This window comes from Callorhinchus milii, unplaced genomic scaffold (genome assembly GCF_018977255.1).
Source record: "Callorhinchus milii isolate IMCB2004 unplaced genomic scaffold, IMCB_Cmil_1.0 Scaffold4, whole genome shotgun sequence".
NCBI lineage: Eukaryota > Metazoa > Chordata > Chondrichthyes > Chimaeriformes > Callorhinchidae > Callorhinchus > Callorhinchus milii.
In genome coordinates, this window is record NW_024704745.1 from 43,777,734 (window position 1) to 43,796,730 (window position 18,997).

The 18,997-nt window shown below is 39.3% G+C and overlaps 1 protein-coding gene across 1 annotated transcript in view; it reads right to left on the reverse strand.

The window, feature by feature from the left end:
* Positions 1-1,428: 1,428 nt before the first annotated feature.
* The window catches only part of pola1 (polymerase (DNA directed), alpha 1), a 189,965-nt gene continuing 172,396 nt past the window's right edge, over positions 1,429-18,997 (reverse strand). The window contains exon 38 of the mRNA XM_042334402.1: positions 1,429-2,400. Within this exon, the coding sequence (XP_042190336.1) occupies positions 2,252-2,400 (149 nt within the window). The 3' untranslated portion in view covers positions 1,429-2,251. The remainder of the gene's footprint in view (positions 2,401-18,997) is intronic.

Below are 18,997 nucleotides of genomic sequence, written 5' to 3' on the forward strand. Positions count from 1 at the left end.
GAATGAGGTTGTTACTTTCAGCAGCTCAATATTGAAACATGCAAGTTGTTTCTTTCAATGTGTGTCAGAGAAGACCCAATAACTCTCTCTCTCTCTTGATCTCTGAAGTGCTTTGAGATGTCTCAACAATGTGATAAGTCGCTATATCAAATGCAAGGATTATTATTATTAGAGATTCAAAAATGTTTGGAGCATTTTCCCTGTGAGCAATCCTTCATAAGCTTGTTTCTGTGTGTTTGGATAAATAAACTATTGCTGACAATGGAGGTGAACAAGAAGTTTAAAAAGGCAAAAAAATGCGAACCACTACCGCCCCCACCAGCACAGTGAAGGTCCCACATCTTCTTCTGCCCCATTTGGAGACATGTTCTTTTACATAGGGATGATGTATGATTATTATTATTAGGTATAAATGAGGAGAAATTGTAACATCGTCAAACAATAAATCAGCAGGAAAAATAAAAAGTTTAGAATGCAGAAAAATGGTAATTGAAGAGTGAGATAAATTCTGCATGAATTATTGCTATTAAAATGCTCCAATATTGAAAAATCAATCAGACAACTAAAAAGCACATTCTTTGAACAAGATTAATATATCTGGCATTGATCGGCAATAAACCTCAGATTAGGTTACTAATGGAAAACTTGTTGCTTTCAATAATTCCAAAGTCTGCAGTAAAATCAATATTTAGTCAACATGACAAGATATCCAATCTCAAAGCCTAAATGCTGAGAGCTCGTTCAGAAAGCTTTGCCTCTCAAACAGCACAATGAGGTTTCAGAATTCCATCTGTTGTCACAGTGACTTACCTAAAGAGTAAGTACCCAACTTTTAAGTCGATTTTTTTTTAATTCAAAATTTTATTCAAAGCTTGTACCACGAATCAAAATCTTAAATATCTTGCAATGTATATAACAGTGCATTTCCCAGTCAACAATAATCTAACATGACTGGATGGACACAAAGGCCACATTACTGTTACTGGTGAATTTTTTTTAGTGATATTTTTCTAAATCTGCACGACTGAAACAACAACTTGCATTTGTATTGCACCCTTCACATTGGGTCGTGTCTCAGAAAGCTTAAAACCTTTGGATATTCTTTATTTAGTCATGTAATGACTATGGCTACAATACCACTCCTATTCCAGTCTTTGATTTCAAACATGTTCATTATGGTTTAATTCTACCATTGACTAATTTCAAACATCCTTCATTTTATACACTGATATAGACAGGCTTAAAACTAGCAATTTTAAATTCATTTATTTTGTAGCACTTTTGGGTTTAAGATCTGAGGCACTGACTTTTAAGAATTCAACAGACAAACTAAAAACACATTATTTATGATTTTTCAAATGAATGGATTAAATTCAAAAAAACAGCATTTTCTATCATAAAAGACCAACATATATAACTTGAAAATCTTTAATATACTTTATTGAAATTATCAGTTATCTAAACATCATTTAAATGACGCATGTCATTCCTCAATAATGTAGAAATTATCTTATTCAAAATCTACTAACGTTGTATGCATAAAATACGTTTTCTTACATAAAACATTACAACCAACATGTTTTCATTTAAAAAAGACTGAAAGTCTTTCTCGCTGCAATAAGCTACTGGTATTGTAACTCTGAACGGAGCATTAAAACCGGAGGAGACTCAACAGATATGGTTGTGCTCTATTCAAAGTCAGCTAACAACTTAACTGCTTGCATTTGTCTGGGACTTCTTCAATCCAATGTACTTCAGTTTGTTAGTAAATGAGGTCTGTTGTTCCAGTGCCTGGTGAGTGTGCTCCACCATGATCCCAACCATTCACATTTCCTATCCTGTGAGCTTTGGCGACGCAGATTTTTTTCCCGAAAAAAATTACCAATTTCAACACTGCTTCCTCCAGCTGCCTTTTTAATCAACTGCTTTCATCTCTTTATAGTTTTAATTGGTGTGTTTTGATAGGAAAGTACATAAAGGATGACAACACAAACATTAATGAGTCCATGGAATGACACCGTTGAGCTCTTTTCTAATCTATCTTTCTGTAAATTCCCACATCAAGTTGTCTGGGTCAACTTCCAAGACAACTCATGACTGCACGTCTCACACTTGAAGGGCTCCCCAAACAGTTTCTGAAATCCCAAGAACTGTTTGTTTCATAGTTATTTTACTCTCACACACAAATTAGTCCACTGGCTTTAACTGGAAAAGGAGGTGCTGTTTGGAAGGGCACAAGGATATTCTTGATTTATTTGTATGTATTGAGTGCCCCGAACAGTTTGCTGAGGTTCACCTCGGAGTAGGCGCTTAAAACCAGTGCATTATCAGGGACTTCCTTGAGACGCTTATACTCCAAGTACTCTGGACACTGAGGACCATAATGTTTCTTCACAATGTCTGGGAAAGAAAAAAAATCAATTATTTTCTGAAATAAATTTGGAAAATACACTGTTTCAAACATGAACTTAGAGCTGCAGACCCATCGAAGGGTGATTTGTCATGTCAAACCTGTTGGCGATTAAAAAAAAGAAAAACGTTCCCACCAGGTTTTAACATTCAAGATTTCTTTCTCCTCACTCCTGTTGTGACAGGTTGATTCATGTTGGAATATTGTTCCACAGGTGCTGGGCACCATCTGCTATCTTGCCTAAGTGGTCATGCTTCGCATGTGTATCTCCACAATGAGTGTTGCTAAGTTATTTGACGATGGAGGATGGCTTCATAGCCAAGTTTGATCCTGTCCTTGCTTGACATCCACATATGCACTCATTCAAGCAGGGTCACGAGATAGTGAGGAGGGAGAATTAGGGAGAATTATTTTCCCTTTCCTAACTCTGGGTCACTGGAGCCAATTGCTACTACAGCAAATACAGAAGAGAGCAGGAATCAAACTGGGAACTTCCTGGTGTGGTTCAGGTGCACACGGGACAGTGGTTTTACCAACTGAGCAACAATAATGTGCATTTAGCTGGCCGTCATGTAGGATATGGTCTCCAACCGCAGCACAATGGCAGAGTTGGATGGAAAATTAATGTTCAATCTTAGCTTAACTGTTAAAAGTCCCAGTTATAGACTGAAGTGTAACTTCAATTGCAGGATTCATCATTTGATATTTTATATGGAAAATATTGAACATGTAAATGTATAAGACTCACACAGTAAACCAGAGCACAGAAAGGTTGTACATTCAGCATTCCCTAACCATACAAATATAATATTATCATTTTCAAAAGCCCATAAGGTACAACTAATTCAAACTAACTTTTTACATTTGATAAACCTATGCTTGGAGGAGACATGCTTGTGTGCTTTATATCTAACAATCTATAATAATTCTTGCATGACATAGTGCCTCATTACATCGTCGAGACATCTCAAAGCGATGCACAGGATTGTTTTTACTGTGAAGTACAGCGACTGTATTATTGTAGACAAAAAATTCAACAATCAAATTGTTAAGATTTTTTTAACCCAACAATTTATACATGAACTGAACTGCGTTGGCACAAGATTCATGAATTGTATTAAATGGTGCATCAATATTTCTGTTTTAACTAAACAAATAGTTTAATGATGGCTATTTAAATCTTGGTTACAGCATAACATTCTATATTTTACAGCCTGAAAGTAAAGTACTGTTCACCAGTGCAGAAAATATTTGAGACAACAAAGGAAAGAGAACAGGATGACAAGAGTTCTCTGATGTGTTTACCTGATGTATTGATGGGATATTGACTTTTCCCACCAGACTAGTAGGGTAAAGGGACTATTTACCCACTGACAGAGAGACCAGCAACAAAGACAACCAGCAGCACCCCTTGCTCTTCCTTGCGAGGTTATTTTAATCCAATAAAGCATACATTACTGAAACATAAGTAGCAAGGCACTGTAGCTGTCTTGTTGCTATTTGAACACAAGTACTGTCCTTCCCTAAATTAGTGTTTAGATTCTCATGCCAGTAATGCCTTCTTAGTGTGGTTTACATTGGCTTCATTAGAAAGGAAAAACTTTTAATAGTGCCTTACCACAATGAAAAGCCCTTCACACGTAATTACTGTCAGGTTTAGTGACTGTTTAGGTAGGTTATGTAGGAAAACATGGCAAACATTTGCACCACAAGGTCCCATAATTTAATCCCCAATTTAATCTGGAGCATTGTTGACCAGTCTACTGGGAGACTTCTTTTCAAATAGCATCCGATCTTAAATGTCTACCCGAACAGACAGATGGATCCTCAGTTAACTTCTTTTCCATAGGCCAACATCGCTGATAATCTAGAGCTCCTACAGCTTCAGGCAGACTATGCGCTCAAATCCCAATGTGAGGCTTGAACCCATAATCTTCTGACGGAAACTCAACTTGTGATTATTTAAAGGTTGAAAATCTGGACCAAGGCAGAAAAGAACAAAAAGCAGAAAAAGATTTCACTTCACATATAATTACTGTCAGGTCTAGTGACTGTTTAGGTGGATTATGCAAGAAAACATGGCAAACAAAGAAAGCAGTCTGCAATCAGTGAGGGTGAAAAGTGTCTGGGTGAGAGAGAAAAAGGGAGATGGAGAAAACTTGAGTGAGAATCTACAGAGAATGTATGAAATTCTGTTTTAAGTTTAAACTGTGTCATTTTGAACCTCATTCTGGAAATTGGATAAACTGATGACAGATTATTTTTGTTATTTTCTACCTTTACTTTATCCTAGCTTCTCAGGAAATTCATCGTCATTTATCTGCAGAATTAAAAAAATATGATTTGGCGAAGTAATTATAACCTGAGAGATTATTGACATTTTGTCTCATATACTGAGATCGAGAACCAAACTTTCAGATTATATTGTCCTACCAAGTCTCAGTGGAATTTGCACATGTCACATAGCCCCAGAGACGCCTTTTTTTTTGGTGCGACTTAAAAGAAAGCTCGGAAGTGAAGTGACTACGAAGGCCAGATTCAAAATTGTCACACTTGAATAATCCATTTCAAACAAACTGCAAAATTCCCAGAGTAGCAAGCAAATTCCCCAAGAGTTCTCTCTAGTGTAATGTCGGTAATTGTTGCATAATGAGGTTGATTTCCATAGCAATTTTCGGGTCACTAAAGCAAAAGCTGTAATCCTTCAGTGTTTGCTACAAATACCCAGAGAACGAGCAGGAAAGAAATCACAACTATAAAGTGGAAATTAAATGCAAGAAATCCTTTAATTGCTGCTAAAGTAAACTGAAGAAATTTACTTGATAGGATTTATTTTTGATGACAGCAGTTTTTCTAATACTGCTTTAACATTACCAGTGTGTCTCTGGAGACAACTAGGAATGTACAACAGTCAATTCTCCCAACTGAAAATCCAGCAAAACCCAACTCAGAGTTGGATCAGCTGTTGTGCTGAAGCAATTACTTAAAGGAAAGCTGTCGACGGGGTGGCAAACAGTGACTGGTGTACCTTTGGAAAAAGTCCTGGAGCTTCAAAATACTGCCTCTTCTTCTGCACTGCATTCCAGACCACACTGTAGCCAGTAAGGGCCATTAAATAATTAGCTACAATTATTTCACTGGTATTCAAACAGCCAACCCCTTGCAGCTACCCCAAATCTTAAAAGTTTTCTATTCAGGGGCTTGGTACACTGATGATGGAACGAAGGGAGAGAGAGTGGGGAGCTAGCAATAAAAGTAAGACGAGACTGTAGAGGGATTTGAAGACACATGGGCCCGAAGATTTCAGTGGGATCTTGATTGCAGTACGCGAGTGCAGAAAGTGACCTATCTAGACTGATCTACATCATATCATCCCAACTCAAATTGAATCAGGCCAATATCCCCTGAACAAGCTCAGACAAGCTGTTTCTTGGGGTTTGAAAATTTTCTTCTCCAAACTGGAGGATGAAGAGGATTAAATTATACTCAATTAGCAATGTACAAAACTCCTGCAATAAAAAAAACTGTTCAGATAAGGGAAGGATAAAAAAACACAGGTTGTTTGGCATCTATCATTTACATAACACAAAGCATAAGTCCTACATAAATGTTTGGATAACGACAGACTCTATGGTTCAGAAAAGAACAGAACAAAGTTAAACTGCTGTTAAACTGTGGGTGGTGCTGTTGAGACCAAGAGAGTGCAGTGCACACATGTTGGCTTGATAGTGGCTTATGGTTTTATTGGTCTTTGCTTACGGTCAACGTTTACTTTGAATAAAATCAAAATACAAAAATATTTTGTTTTATTTTACCTGCAAGCTATAATTTTTCACTTGATCATCAGCAAGCATTACTGTCACACAGCACACTGGTAAGTAAGTCACTGTCTTAGACCAGTGATGCCAGAGTCATAAGCCAAGTTAGTCAACCTACATTAATTCACGCTAGCGCTACCAATCAATGAGAAACCTATTCCATCATAACATGCTTCTCACTTTGCGATTCTAGCCTGCACAAGCCATCCCAATTCTGTACAGTCATTAAACCATTAGTACTGGTAATAAAGTACTGTATAACCAGTATTATTTTGCTGGTCATTTAATTTCATTATGTTTGCTCTTGGAAATTCTTTGCGTGAAATTAAATACCAGTATAGATTAGATTAATTAAATTTTCCCTTTATTCTAATACTCCAGACAAGAGCAATCCATTGTGACTAGGTGAGAATATAGAGCTGTGAACCAGGAGTTGGGGCGGTTGTGCTAAAAATGCAGGTGTGAAAGAGACAGTTCTACACTACAATGTTCAAAGCAGAACTGTAATGTATACTTCACTGATAACACAATCCAATTTACATTTTACAGTATTTTATGCCTTTCACAGATGTCCCAATATGCTTCACACACCATGGAGGGGTGGAGGAGGGGAAGGATGAGGGGTGGAGGGGTGAAAGAGGAGGGGTGGAGAGGGTAATGGGCTCCGGGACACACCCCACGTGAAAGGCAAGTTGTTGTTGGAAGATGACTGAAAACACGGGCAAAGAGGCAAGTCTTAAGATGGGCTTCGAAAGAGGGTCTAGAGACTGAGGGACTTCAAACAAAGTACAGCTCAATTCCTATATTATTAACACAGAAAAAATATGAGTGCATATTTTGTAAAACAACTTCAACTTTTGAAAATTGTTCCTCCATAGCTGATACAGGCAGGACTGAATAGCCTCCTTCTGTGCTGTAAGATTCTATATATATTGGGGTCTATTACATGCAAGTGTAAATGCAGGTGTAAGTAAGCCCAGTACCATCGCAACTGTATTATGTTCTATGTGTAAAGTAGAATTATAGGTGCCCTTAACTTTGTAATTAGCAAATGATGAAAAGCATTGCTTCTGTAATTCCCTCTGTTCACCCATTTACACTGAGCGCACAACACCCCTGCCCTCACACCACAAACACACACCCCTGCCCTCACACCACACACACACACCCCTGCCCTCACACACACCCCTGCCCTCACACACACCCACACACCCCTGCCCTCACACCACACACACACACCCCTGCCCTCACACCACACACCCCTGCATTCACACCACACACATACACACACCCCTGCATTCACACCACACACACACACACCCCTGCATTCACACCACACACATACACACACCCCTGCATTCACACCACACACATACACACACCTGCATTCACACCACACACATACACACACCTGCATTCACCCCACACACATACACACACACCTGCATTCACCCCACACACATACACACCCCTGCATTCACCCCACACACATACACACCCCTGCATTCACATCACACACATACACACACCTGCATTCACACCACACCACACACACCTGCATTCACACCACACCACAGACACCTGCATTCACACACCACACACACCTGCATTCACACACCACACACACCTGCATTCACACACCTGCATTCACACACACCACCGTTCATATCACACAACACATGCGTTACCACCACATAAGTACCTGGGTTCATACCACACATATCTGCGTTTGCACCACACACAAAACTATCACACATTTGCATCACACAAACAACACACGCACCTACTTCCACACCACACGCATCTTCATTCACACCAGACATATCCCCGTGCTCACTCCACACATACACACTGGATGCACAACACAATGTCATTTGGGAAGATTAGTATTCTGGCGAACAGCACCTTTTATTACAACCTATATCTAAAAGGTAATTTGTACGGGGGACAATGATGGCCCAAATTAAACTTGGTTGTAACCTTCCAGCATTATTCCCTAGATGACTTGTGTGTGTAAATTGACTGTTTCTAATTCTCTCCCCCCGGCTGTTGTCGCATCAGAGCAAAGTAAATGGAGCTTTGCACTTGAAGCACTTCCTTATCAAACACTACAAAGTGTTTGTGAAGAAAGCCAAAACTGATTTCGCTTTCTTTAAACATATGTTTCGATGTTTGGTCTTCATACTGTTGCAAAAGTTGGTTAACAACAGGAATCGCTTGTTTCTCTCTTTTCTCTCCCCTCCACTTTCAACGTGCTGACACAATATAATTTCATTGGAGTGCAGCTGAAACATTTTTCTTTCCTTCTGAATTCCAAATACTGACAGAGGCTGTTATAATAGCTCTCAAACACTTCCACTATGAAACAAAACACAAAGCAACACCAGTCGAACAGATATGACAGAAGTGTTTTGCAGCAAAGTTATTGAAGAAAACCTTGTAAGCTGTAATCCAAACTCCAGGCTACTCAGTGTGGTGATAGCAATACTGTATTGTAGCAAATACACTGGTACTGTAGTGCATTGATATTCTGACCTCGGGTCATTCACTGAGGGGAAGCACTGCAGTTCTAATTTAGGCACAGTCCAAATCTCCAAAAGATGCCTAAAATCCAATTCTACTGACAAAGCAGGGGTAACAGAACTCTGTAGCTTTCTGACTCAAGGTCATTCCTGCATAATATTTATCAGTCAACCTATCTGTCAAGGATTTTGTGTCTACGAGTTCCAACACTCAATCGAGACTTATAACCACTGAGATTGATAAAAGCTCTTGTCGCTGGCAAAAGCTCCCTGCAATGCAAGTTGTACCTCCAGCAGGAAACCCATGTATGTCACTCCAGCTCATGAGACCTGGGTTAAGACCTGCGATTGCCTCAGAGCAGAGTATTGCAAGTAACCAGATAATATCGACAGTTGCGCTGAATAGACAATGTCTGGACTTCATTATAGCCTCATGATCAGGGCCAATAGAAAAGTGCGGCCGCAATTTTTCTACGGAATCCGCTACAAACACAATTGTCAAAGGATTAAAAAAAAACACATATTATTTTGTCAGTTGTCCTCCAAGCGATTAATTTGTAGTTGAATGAGAAACCATTCATTTCTCCAAATAGTCCAATTAATGTTTCCCAGCCTACACAGATCTACTGCCACTCAGTCGAATGAGTGCCAGGCAGCTTGGAGACAACCATGTTTACCAACGTGTTCCAAGTTTACTCTTGCAAAACATGTTCCATGTTCCAGGATGTTCAGAATCCAACCCTGATTGTCCAGAGAGCTTTTCAAACTCCAATCCACTGCTCATTCAACGTCAGAAAATTATCCCATAACCTTTTGGCACTGAGAGTTATTTTTCCAAAAACGTTTCAGACCAATTCCGAATCCAACTATTTAAAGGTTACAGGTTCCAATAAGAAGCTCAGCCAGCTCCTTCAGGCAAAATACACATTTTCTTAAAACAATGGAAACATCCCAGTTGCCAATTACATTTATTCCTGTACATAATCCCTGTCCTGCTGATATTAGTCGAAGAGAAACTAACCTGATTCATTCTCTGTGCTGAATACAAACACTGATTCTCTATCAGACCGCTGGGATAACAAGTAAAAACTGAGGAACAGAGAGCATGATTTGTAGTCCTTCCAGTCTCAGAAGATTGCTAACAAATAAAATGACAACAACATAATAAGGGTTTAAATTGGATTCTAATGGAGTATGACGCACACTCAGGTCCAGAAGATTCCCTTTTCTATGAAACAATAATAACTTGCATTTGATATAGCACCTTATCATGTCATCAAAACGTCTCAAAGCGCTTCATAGGATTTACTGTAAAGTCTTCTGATTTTGTAGGTGAATGTGGCAGCCAATCTGCACAAAGAATAAGAAGAGAAAGGTTCTTTGTTTCATAAGGCTATCAATAAAAAGCAGGACCGATCTTTCTGAATCCTTTGGAATAACCTTTATCAACTCAAAAATGTTAACATTTTAGAAAGTGCTAACCACTTTTGTTGTACAAACTATACAGCACCAACACTTAGTTTGCAATAAAGCTATTAGAAATCACCTTAAATGACTGTGCCATGTTACATTTGCTGTTTGATGGCTCAATGTTTGTAAAGCAATTGCAAGCATTCGAATACCCAGAGAATTTCAGGAATGAAAGAAGGTTTTTGTTTGCTATTCTCCCAGTATGTGAATTTTTATCTTGGTTACATTCACCACATGTACCTTACAGCAACAGGAAAGATTGCAAACAACCCGTTTCTCATCAGCAATGAAATACAGGTTAGAACTGAGACGGATTCCTTTATTGGTGCTGTGTTTAATCTTATTCAAATCTTATTCAAAGTGTTCTTGCTAAAGAAAACTAGAGTTGCGAAACCTTCACTGCAATAGCTCGTATGATTGTAGTTGATCAACTTGATCATAGGAACCATAGGGCTATGGCTATAGGGGGCTCAGCCCTACCCCATTTATCTTCAGCTCACCTCGTTAAGGGGAGATGAGAGGAGAAAGCCCTGTGCCCTCAGGAAGATCGCAGCCCTCTGACCACAGCCATCTTGAGCAGCCCCGACCCTAGGCACCCTCTTGCCCCTCTCCCAACTCGTTGGCGATACCCACCCACTTCTAGTCACCTCTGACTAGCTGATGGACTTGTCAGTTAAGCTAAAGGTTCGCCTGTGTAAAGGGGACTGACCCTTTAAATGAGTTTTACTCAGCCCCCAAAGAATATTTTCACCCGGAACCTATAATTTGGTCATTCAATCCACAACTGTTTGTGGGACACTGCTATGCACAAGTGGATGCCGTATTTCACCCACAAAATACAGTAAATGCACTTTACAGTATATTCCTGCTTGTCGGCCTTCCCAACTCCTCCCTCCACAGGCTGCAGATAATCCAGAACTCTGCAGCCCATGTCCCCTCTCCTGCACCAAGCTCCGTGACCCCATCTCCCCCATTCTCACCCGACTCCATTGGCTCTCTATCCTTCAGAAGATCAGTTCAAGAGCCTGGTCCTCACCTACAAAGCCCTCCATGGTCTCGCCCCACCCTACCTCTGCGACCTCCTAATCCCCTACCAACCCACCGGCTCCCTCCGCTCAGCCGGCTCTAGCCTGCTCCACGTCCCCCGACCCACCCACCCTACCAGTGACAGGAGAGCCTTCAGCCACTCTGCCCCCAACCTCTGGAAGTCCATCCCCCAGTCACTCCGCCTCGCCCCCTCCTTAGCCTCCTTCAAGTCCCACTTCAAGACTCTCCTCTTCGACCATGCCATCGGCCACCTCCCCTCTCCCCCCCCCAACCCCAGCTCGGGTCTGAAATGCTGTACCATGTCCAGTGCCTTGGGACGTCCTCCCAACGTGAAAGGCGCTATACAAATGTAATCTTCTTGTTGTATTCTGTGAAGCGCTTTGAGACGTCTCAAAGACGTGATAAGGCACTATATCAAATGCAAGAATTATTATTATCAGCAGCATTTTTTCTTTGGACACCCTCAACATTGTGAACGGGTGAAGGGATTGGCTACAATGAACACCTCTTTAAGATATTACTTTGGGAGTAAATAGAATGTGTTTACGGTCACAAATTATTTTATAATGATATTTTAATTAACTAGTTGCCCCATTGGTGAAATAGCCTCAAAGAAGTGTTGCATTATAAGTCGTGATGTAGGAGAGAGACTGTTGTACAACTGTTTTCTTTCCCACTTTCTTGTACGCTAAGGGGGAGGTTGGGATGGTTGGAACATGAATTGGTTGATAGGAAGTGGAAATTAAGTAAGCAAGACAGGTCATGCCTATCTCTCTCTCCTCCAACCTAACTCATTGTCTTTGCATGAATCCATCCAGTATTCCTGCAGAGAAACAAACCACAGGCAGCCCGTCTAGTTAGGAGGCAAGCCCCCAACTGTCTGCTATTTATTCCCCCCATTTTAAAAACTCATCAGTCTTCCATACAGACTCAATTCGCTCGTGAAATGGTTTAGTGAAATATACTATAGTGCACTTCAGTTTGTTTATGAACCACTGTAGAAAATCAATATCTACCATTTCAACAGAACACAAGAATACAACAAAACTACTTTTGCTTATTTTTGGACATAACTATATGGATGAGTGCCTTGAACTGTAATCATTATCTTGTGCTGTTTTATCTTGTACTGAACAGTAGAAACAGAGGACACGGCCCGTGAATGAAGGGGGATAGATTCAGAACAAATCTGTAGAAACACTGGTGAGCGAGTATCACTTATGGAACAGGCTCCTAGGGAGACACAGTGGAAGCAGAAAATGTTGTTTGTTTCAAGAACAAATTAGATAGATTTCTGCTAGAAAATAATATCTTGGGATATGGTGTATAGTTTGGGACATGACATGTCAAGTGACTGTCAGGATGCTGGAAGGCGAACTAGATGGACAATCTTCTTAGCAAATTCTTATGTTCTTTTCAATAGCATCAAGAACCACTTTCACAAAAGAACTCATTTAATTTTTTAAAACATACAACCAATATTAAAATAGGTGTTTTTTGTAGATAAAGTTATGAGGGAAAACAGAGAAACCGGCTGAGGTTAAATACTGGCTGACATGCTCACAAAATGAATTCTAAGAAAAAAGCAAGGCATAATTCTGAGAATCTATTACTTCAGACAATTTACTTCAAAAAAATAAAACCAGAATGGTAAATGATTACCAAAAGCAATCATGTCATCACTGTAAGATGGAATAAAAAAAAAATCTTTTTTGTGAAGTGGCTGAATGAGAGCAACTTAAAAGCCACCAAGCCTGTCAGAGGCACATTATTTCTTTTACACCCTGTCTCCCAATTCATCTTAGCTCCACTGACTAACCCCAGCTCCCAGCAGGTGGAGCATTTAAAATAAATAGCATTTCCCACAAACCGCTCTCACTGCCCTATGACAGACGCTTCCGACTCCTGGCCAGTCACTGTATCAGCTTCAGTGGTATCTAACAAGGTGTAAATACAATAACAAGCATGTAATTAAGTGAGCATGATGAAGTTAATGGAGATAATTCATTCCATTTTGGGCTTATGAATATTCTATTAGATGTTATCAAGCAGCTGGAATAGCTGTTAATTTAATCATCATTCAGTCCAGCAAAATGTTCTTTGTGCTAACATAATTGCAGAGAATGAATAATTGATTTGACAATTGTACCAGTGGATTTCAAACAGTTATGTGCACTCTAAGAGCAGGAAGGGAGGAGAATTGGAATACTCGAAGCAGTGAAGAGGTGGGAGAGCAGCCAGTCTGTAAATTGAGCATTATGAAGATGCACATAAAAGAACAATTTTTAGTTTTACCAAAAATGCAACAAAACTACAAAATGTATGCCAAGCGAAAAAGAGCGCAGACTGTAAATTTTATAATACATATGGTTGATGAGTCATTTAACAAAAATGCCACTAAACAATGAACCGCTTGAACCAAAAGGTTAGCAAAGAAAATAATATCTGCCTATATAATAANTTTTTCTGTAAATGCCTGTATATAATAATAATTATCCTTGCATTATATATAGCGCTTTCCACGTCTTTGAGACGTCTCAAAGCGCTTCACAGAATATACTGTAAAGTGAATTGACTGTATATTTGTGGGTGAAATGTGGCAACCAATTGCACATAGCAGTGTCCCACAAACAATCGTGGATTGAGTGACCAAATTATTATTGTTTTTTTATATACAATGCCTATAGGAGTTACGTAATGCTAACTCTCTGCTCTCCGAAACCTACCTTCAACCAGAGACTGGAATTGGTTCATTGCTACAAAACAATGCTAATCTGCATTTTGGTGGAGGTAAAACACCTCTCCCCCCAAATTGATGATCAAATCAATGGTAATGGAGCAGACGATCTAGAACCATCTGAATTTGCTCAATAATGAAAGAAAGTATCTAGATCTGAATTTTTGCTTGAGATTGGGGGATTGATTATTTTTAATGTTACTTTACCAACATCTAATCAATGAATTACAAAAGGACTACTGAGCCTATGAGCTTGCAATGCCTAGTGGCAGTTTCATTTCAAGATGAACAATCAATACGTTTCTATTACAAACAAACCTATATCACACTAAAATGGGAAATCAATCGCAACACTATAATAACAGTCAAATCAAAACCAATGGATCGTTTACCTACACACAGTGAAATATTTACAAGAAAATATATGATGGACCTATGCGTAATTTGGTTCAGATAATAATAATCCTTGCATTTGATATAGCGCCCTATCATGTCTTCAAGACGTCTCAAAGCGCTTCACAGATTATTCTGTAAAGCAAATTGACTATATTTTATGGGTGAAACGCGGCAGCCAATTGCACACAGCAGTGTCCCACAAACAGTCGTGGATTGAGTGACCAATTTTTTTTAAAAAGGAATTATTACACTGCAAAAAGCGATCTGCCAATCGACTAATAACCAGATTCCTACTTATTGCTAGGTAAACAGGGGCGTGTGGAGTAAGGAAACTTGCCCAACATTTCGCCCTGCCGTGAATTGAACCCAGGTCTCTCGCTTGCGAGGCGAGTGCTCTAACCACTGAGCTACAGAACTTCACAATTTGACTTGATGAGGGATAGTAATGGGAAATGCAATCCCTAGCTTACTTTTGAATAAAAAAATGCATCTACATGGCACAATGCAGTGAAAGGAATCAGTTCTCCTGGAGTCCAGAGCTTCTGGAATGTAAAATAGTAGCAGGAGTAGAATACAGTGCTCCATTCGCTGAGATGCACAATACTCAGCTCATATAAATCATTTGAATTTCCCTTAAGCAACACACTAAAGCAGTATTTACCTCTGATGTATTATACTCTTTCATAAAACCATTATATTTTAATTTGAATGAAAAGCCGAACACATCAAGACCAATACAGTTTTCAACTTAAGGTCCACTCAAGGTGAAGCCAAGAAAAATTCACTCTATATACCCAAGTGGACTCTTCGTTTATCAATTGATGAATATTAAAGATAGTGCTTTAATTGCTATTTACTTCAAGTTCTCTCTGATTTTTCGGCATTGAATTTTTTCTGCATTGTAAACATTTTCAAGACTTTTGAATGATATGATGGGATCTTCAATGAGCAGACAGGACATTGGTTCAACAAATCATTTTTTTTGGTTGCCTGCGTATCTGACGCTTGAGGAAACCCATCAACATACTTAATAGAATCCAAACCAAACTGATAATTCCATGCATCCCAACTATATATGGAAATTCTAGAGATAACTTGTTGGAATGGAATGCACTACTCTTGCTGGAGGGACAGAAAGCATTAGGTGTAGCTTGGCAGGAACCAAGAGTGTGTGTTGGGGTACTGCTAGAGTCTAACCAGCTAAAATCGCATAGTCTGCCATCAATAGCACTGTCTGGCAAGCTTTCCCGTTGCTTGACCAGCTAGGACCACTCTGCCTGTTAGGGCTTTGGCTTGCAGGGTTAACAGGAGCTGAGTAGGAGGAGTCCCTGACTGGTCTGCCCTTCCAAGTACTACCGATGAGCCAGGCTGGCTGTGCTGTTATCAGCAGTGCCCTTGTCACTCCTGTCAATGTAGCACTCCCCCAATAATGCACTGGAGTGTCAGCCTAGACTGTGAGTTCAAGTTAAACATATCCAATAAAAGCATAAAAGCAAGTGGGTTCAATTGTCAACAATCCAGAGCCTTGTACCTGAAACATAGCTACCAGGAACTGAACACACTCCACTGGAATATAGTTTGTCTAAAGAGCAGAAAACTGAAGTACAGCATACCCAATTTCAGCCTGTATTTATAATAATCCTTGCATTTGATATACTGTAGTCCCCTCCCTTCCCTCCCCTCACCCTGACCATTTCCCCCCTGCTCGAGTCCTGACCCAACTGTCCAGCGCTTTGGGACGTCCTCCCGACGTGAAAGGCGCTCTATAAATGGAATCTTGTTGTTGTTATAACATCGCCAAGATGCCTCAAAGCGCTTCACAGGATTGTACTTCGAAGAGTAGTGACTTTTTTTGTAGGCGAACAAGGCAGCTAATTTGTGTACAGCGGTGTCCCACAAACAGCCATAGAGTGAGTCACTAATTTTGTTTGGGGGATTGACGGCCAGAAAAAAGAAAGATACTCTGCTTTTGAGTTGTGCCTTGGCATCTTTAACGTCCAATTCAACATGCAGTCAGGACCTCAGTTTAATATTTCATCTGAAGGACACCATCTCCAACAATGCACACACACATCCAGCACTGCACCGCAATATTCTACAAATCTCAACTCAAACTTAACTGTACAAGGTTGAAAATTGGTGGGAGTCATCCAAAACAAACTGCAGGGTTTCCTGGAACACAAGCTCTTATTTCGATCCAACTCATTTAAAGTCTCTGGTTTTATCTTGTTGAGGATTACTGGCTGGATGAGGCTATCTTAGCAGTCGAGTACAAACATAGGGAGGTTTGAGCAATTCTGCAAGGACACCTAAATCTGTCTTTTGCATCTTGGATGTTCTTCTGAAATCCTCCCAATAGATAGCAAAAGCATCCAAGAATGAAATGGTGTAGAAAACAATTTAGATTTGAATGAAGCCAACATGACAGTCAGAGAAAGAACATGGTAAACTTTTACAGTTTAACCGATTACGTATCATGAAATTTTAAAGAACCCTTAGGAACAAAGGGAAGCAACGACATTCTGTGAAAACTTTTGTAATCAGAACTTTTAAGAAACAAAGGGGTCTAATTTGCTGTATTTCTTCATTAAGGAATGCCTTATTTAGAAATCCCATTGGATTTCCTGCTAACTTGCAGATGCTCCATTAATGGGAGTAGATCACATCCCAGTAGAGCCAGAAGGAGTTGCTATTTGCACATCTCAGATCCTTCTTAAGGAATTTTTTATGGAAATCGCAGAAATTACCAATCAACCATTATTTTTTTTTAAAAAAACCTTCTCTAAGTTGTTATCCTGCTCCTTCTCTCTGGTTGGAATCCATTTTTGTTAAGTTGGAAATTGGCCCCAAATAATTTTATCTTGGATAATTAGATCTGGAAGAGAGAAAGAAAAGATTTTCATTCCATCGCTTCAGGATAGATTGAATCCTGAGCCCTAAAGGTCAACACAATTTTAAACAAATCAATACTACAATACTGCACCTTGAATTCTAAGAAAGCACCTTCAGATTTCTTACTTTTTCCAATTATAGTTATATGTATATGTCCATTGCTTTTATTTTATAAACCAAAAATAGTGTTTATAGGTCGATTTTACAAAGATCCCCAGACAATAGCAGTAGTGCTCTTTTATTAGGCCTTTATAGCCCTGAAAAAAGAAGCTATAACTTTTTTTTCCTATCCATCTTTCCTACCTTCCTTCCATCCAGAGAAGCAGAATGCTCTGTTGCAAGACTTGCAAACCTCACTATCTGCATTGCAGAACTAGATGGGTCAATCCAGCCAGGGTACCAGTGAGTTGCAGCATTTGCAGTAAGTATTCCACCTACCAAGCTTATATTTTGATATACATATTGACCATTCCCGAAAATGTTTCCCTCCTCCAAAAATAAGTAAATTAACAAAGTAGAACAATTGATAATGACCAATAAATGTCATATATCAGTTAGATTGATGATCTTGCAAATTCATCATGAGAAGACCTGCATCATTTCCTGAAATGCAATTGACTGGAACTTCAAACAGTTTTACAGGAGGTCATCTAGATAACTAGCTGGCAGCAAGGAACCATTTACAAGACACTCTGGCTATTTTCTGAACTTTTATAGCTTTTCAACTTTTCTATTCGACACATTTTTCCAACAGAGGAATAAAGATGATAAATAAAGTGCAGGTGAAGAACTGTACTGAGTAGTGGTTAGTCATGCTAATAAAAAAAGGCCATCATTCCTTGATGTGCTGACCTCTGACAAACGGCTTTCAGAGTAATTTTACTGCTACTCTGGATTTAACTTTACTAACTGGTAGCAATTCAGCACATCTTTTTGTACCAGCAGTTATCTAAAATGCTACAATAATGACATCAAGAGTAGAATGGTGCGAGATTGGTTTTCTATTGTGCTGCTCAACTGGCATAATGCCCACTTTGAAAGCAATTCACTGCTCATCACTGAAATTCTGGCAGATACGACACTAAATGCCTCAACAGCTTTGCAAGAGGACTACACATCCATGAACCAAAGCAGATAAGGGTGCTAAATTTGTCTCAAGGAGAGAAGAAAATTGCAAATAAAAGTTCTTTTCCAAAGACTTCCCGGTAGATATTCTGAACATGTTTGAAGAAGATTTCATCCTTATGATGACACAAGAAATGACCACCTATGGCTGTGGTTTAGACTAACAATTTAAATCTTACTCAACTCACTCTAATAATTTGTCAATCAAACTAAACTGAATAAATGTTCAGAAAGATAAGGGCTTTGTGACCCACCTGTCTATTTTATTCACTAGTATTGCTGACACATTAATACCTAGGTTTTTATAAAGGGGCTAAAGAAAAGTTTTTTTGGCCTTAACTAGTTTTGATGGCATTTACCCAATACCACTTTTATTCAGAATACAAAATAAATGATTCAGTTACAATACTGGTGTTTCAGCCTTGTCAAACTTTGGTCCTTTTAAAAACTCAGGAGCTTTAATACACATCATTCAAGCCGGATAAGTGCTCAGATATAAAGGTTTCATAGGACTCTATGAAATGCGTGCTTTACCCATCTTATTGTGCAGTGCTGGTCATATTGACACATAGAGTGTTTA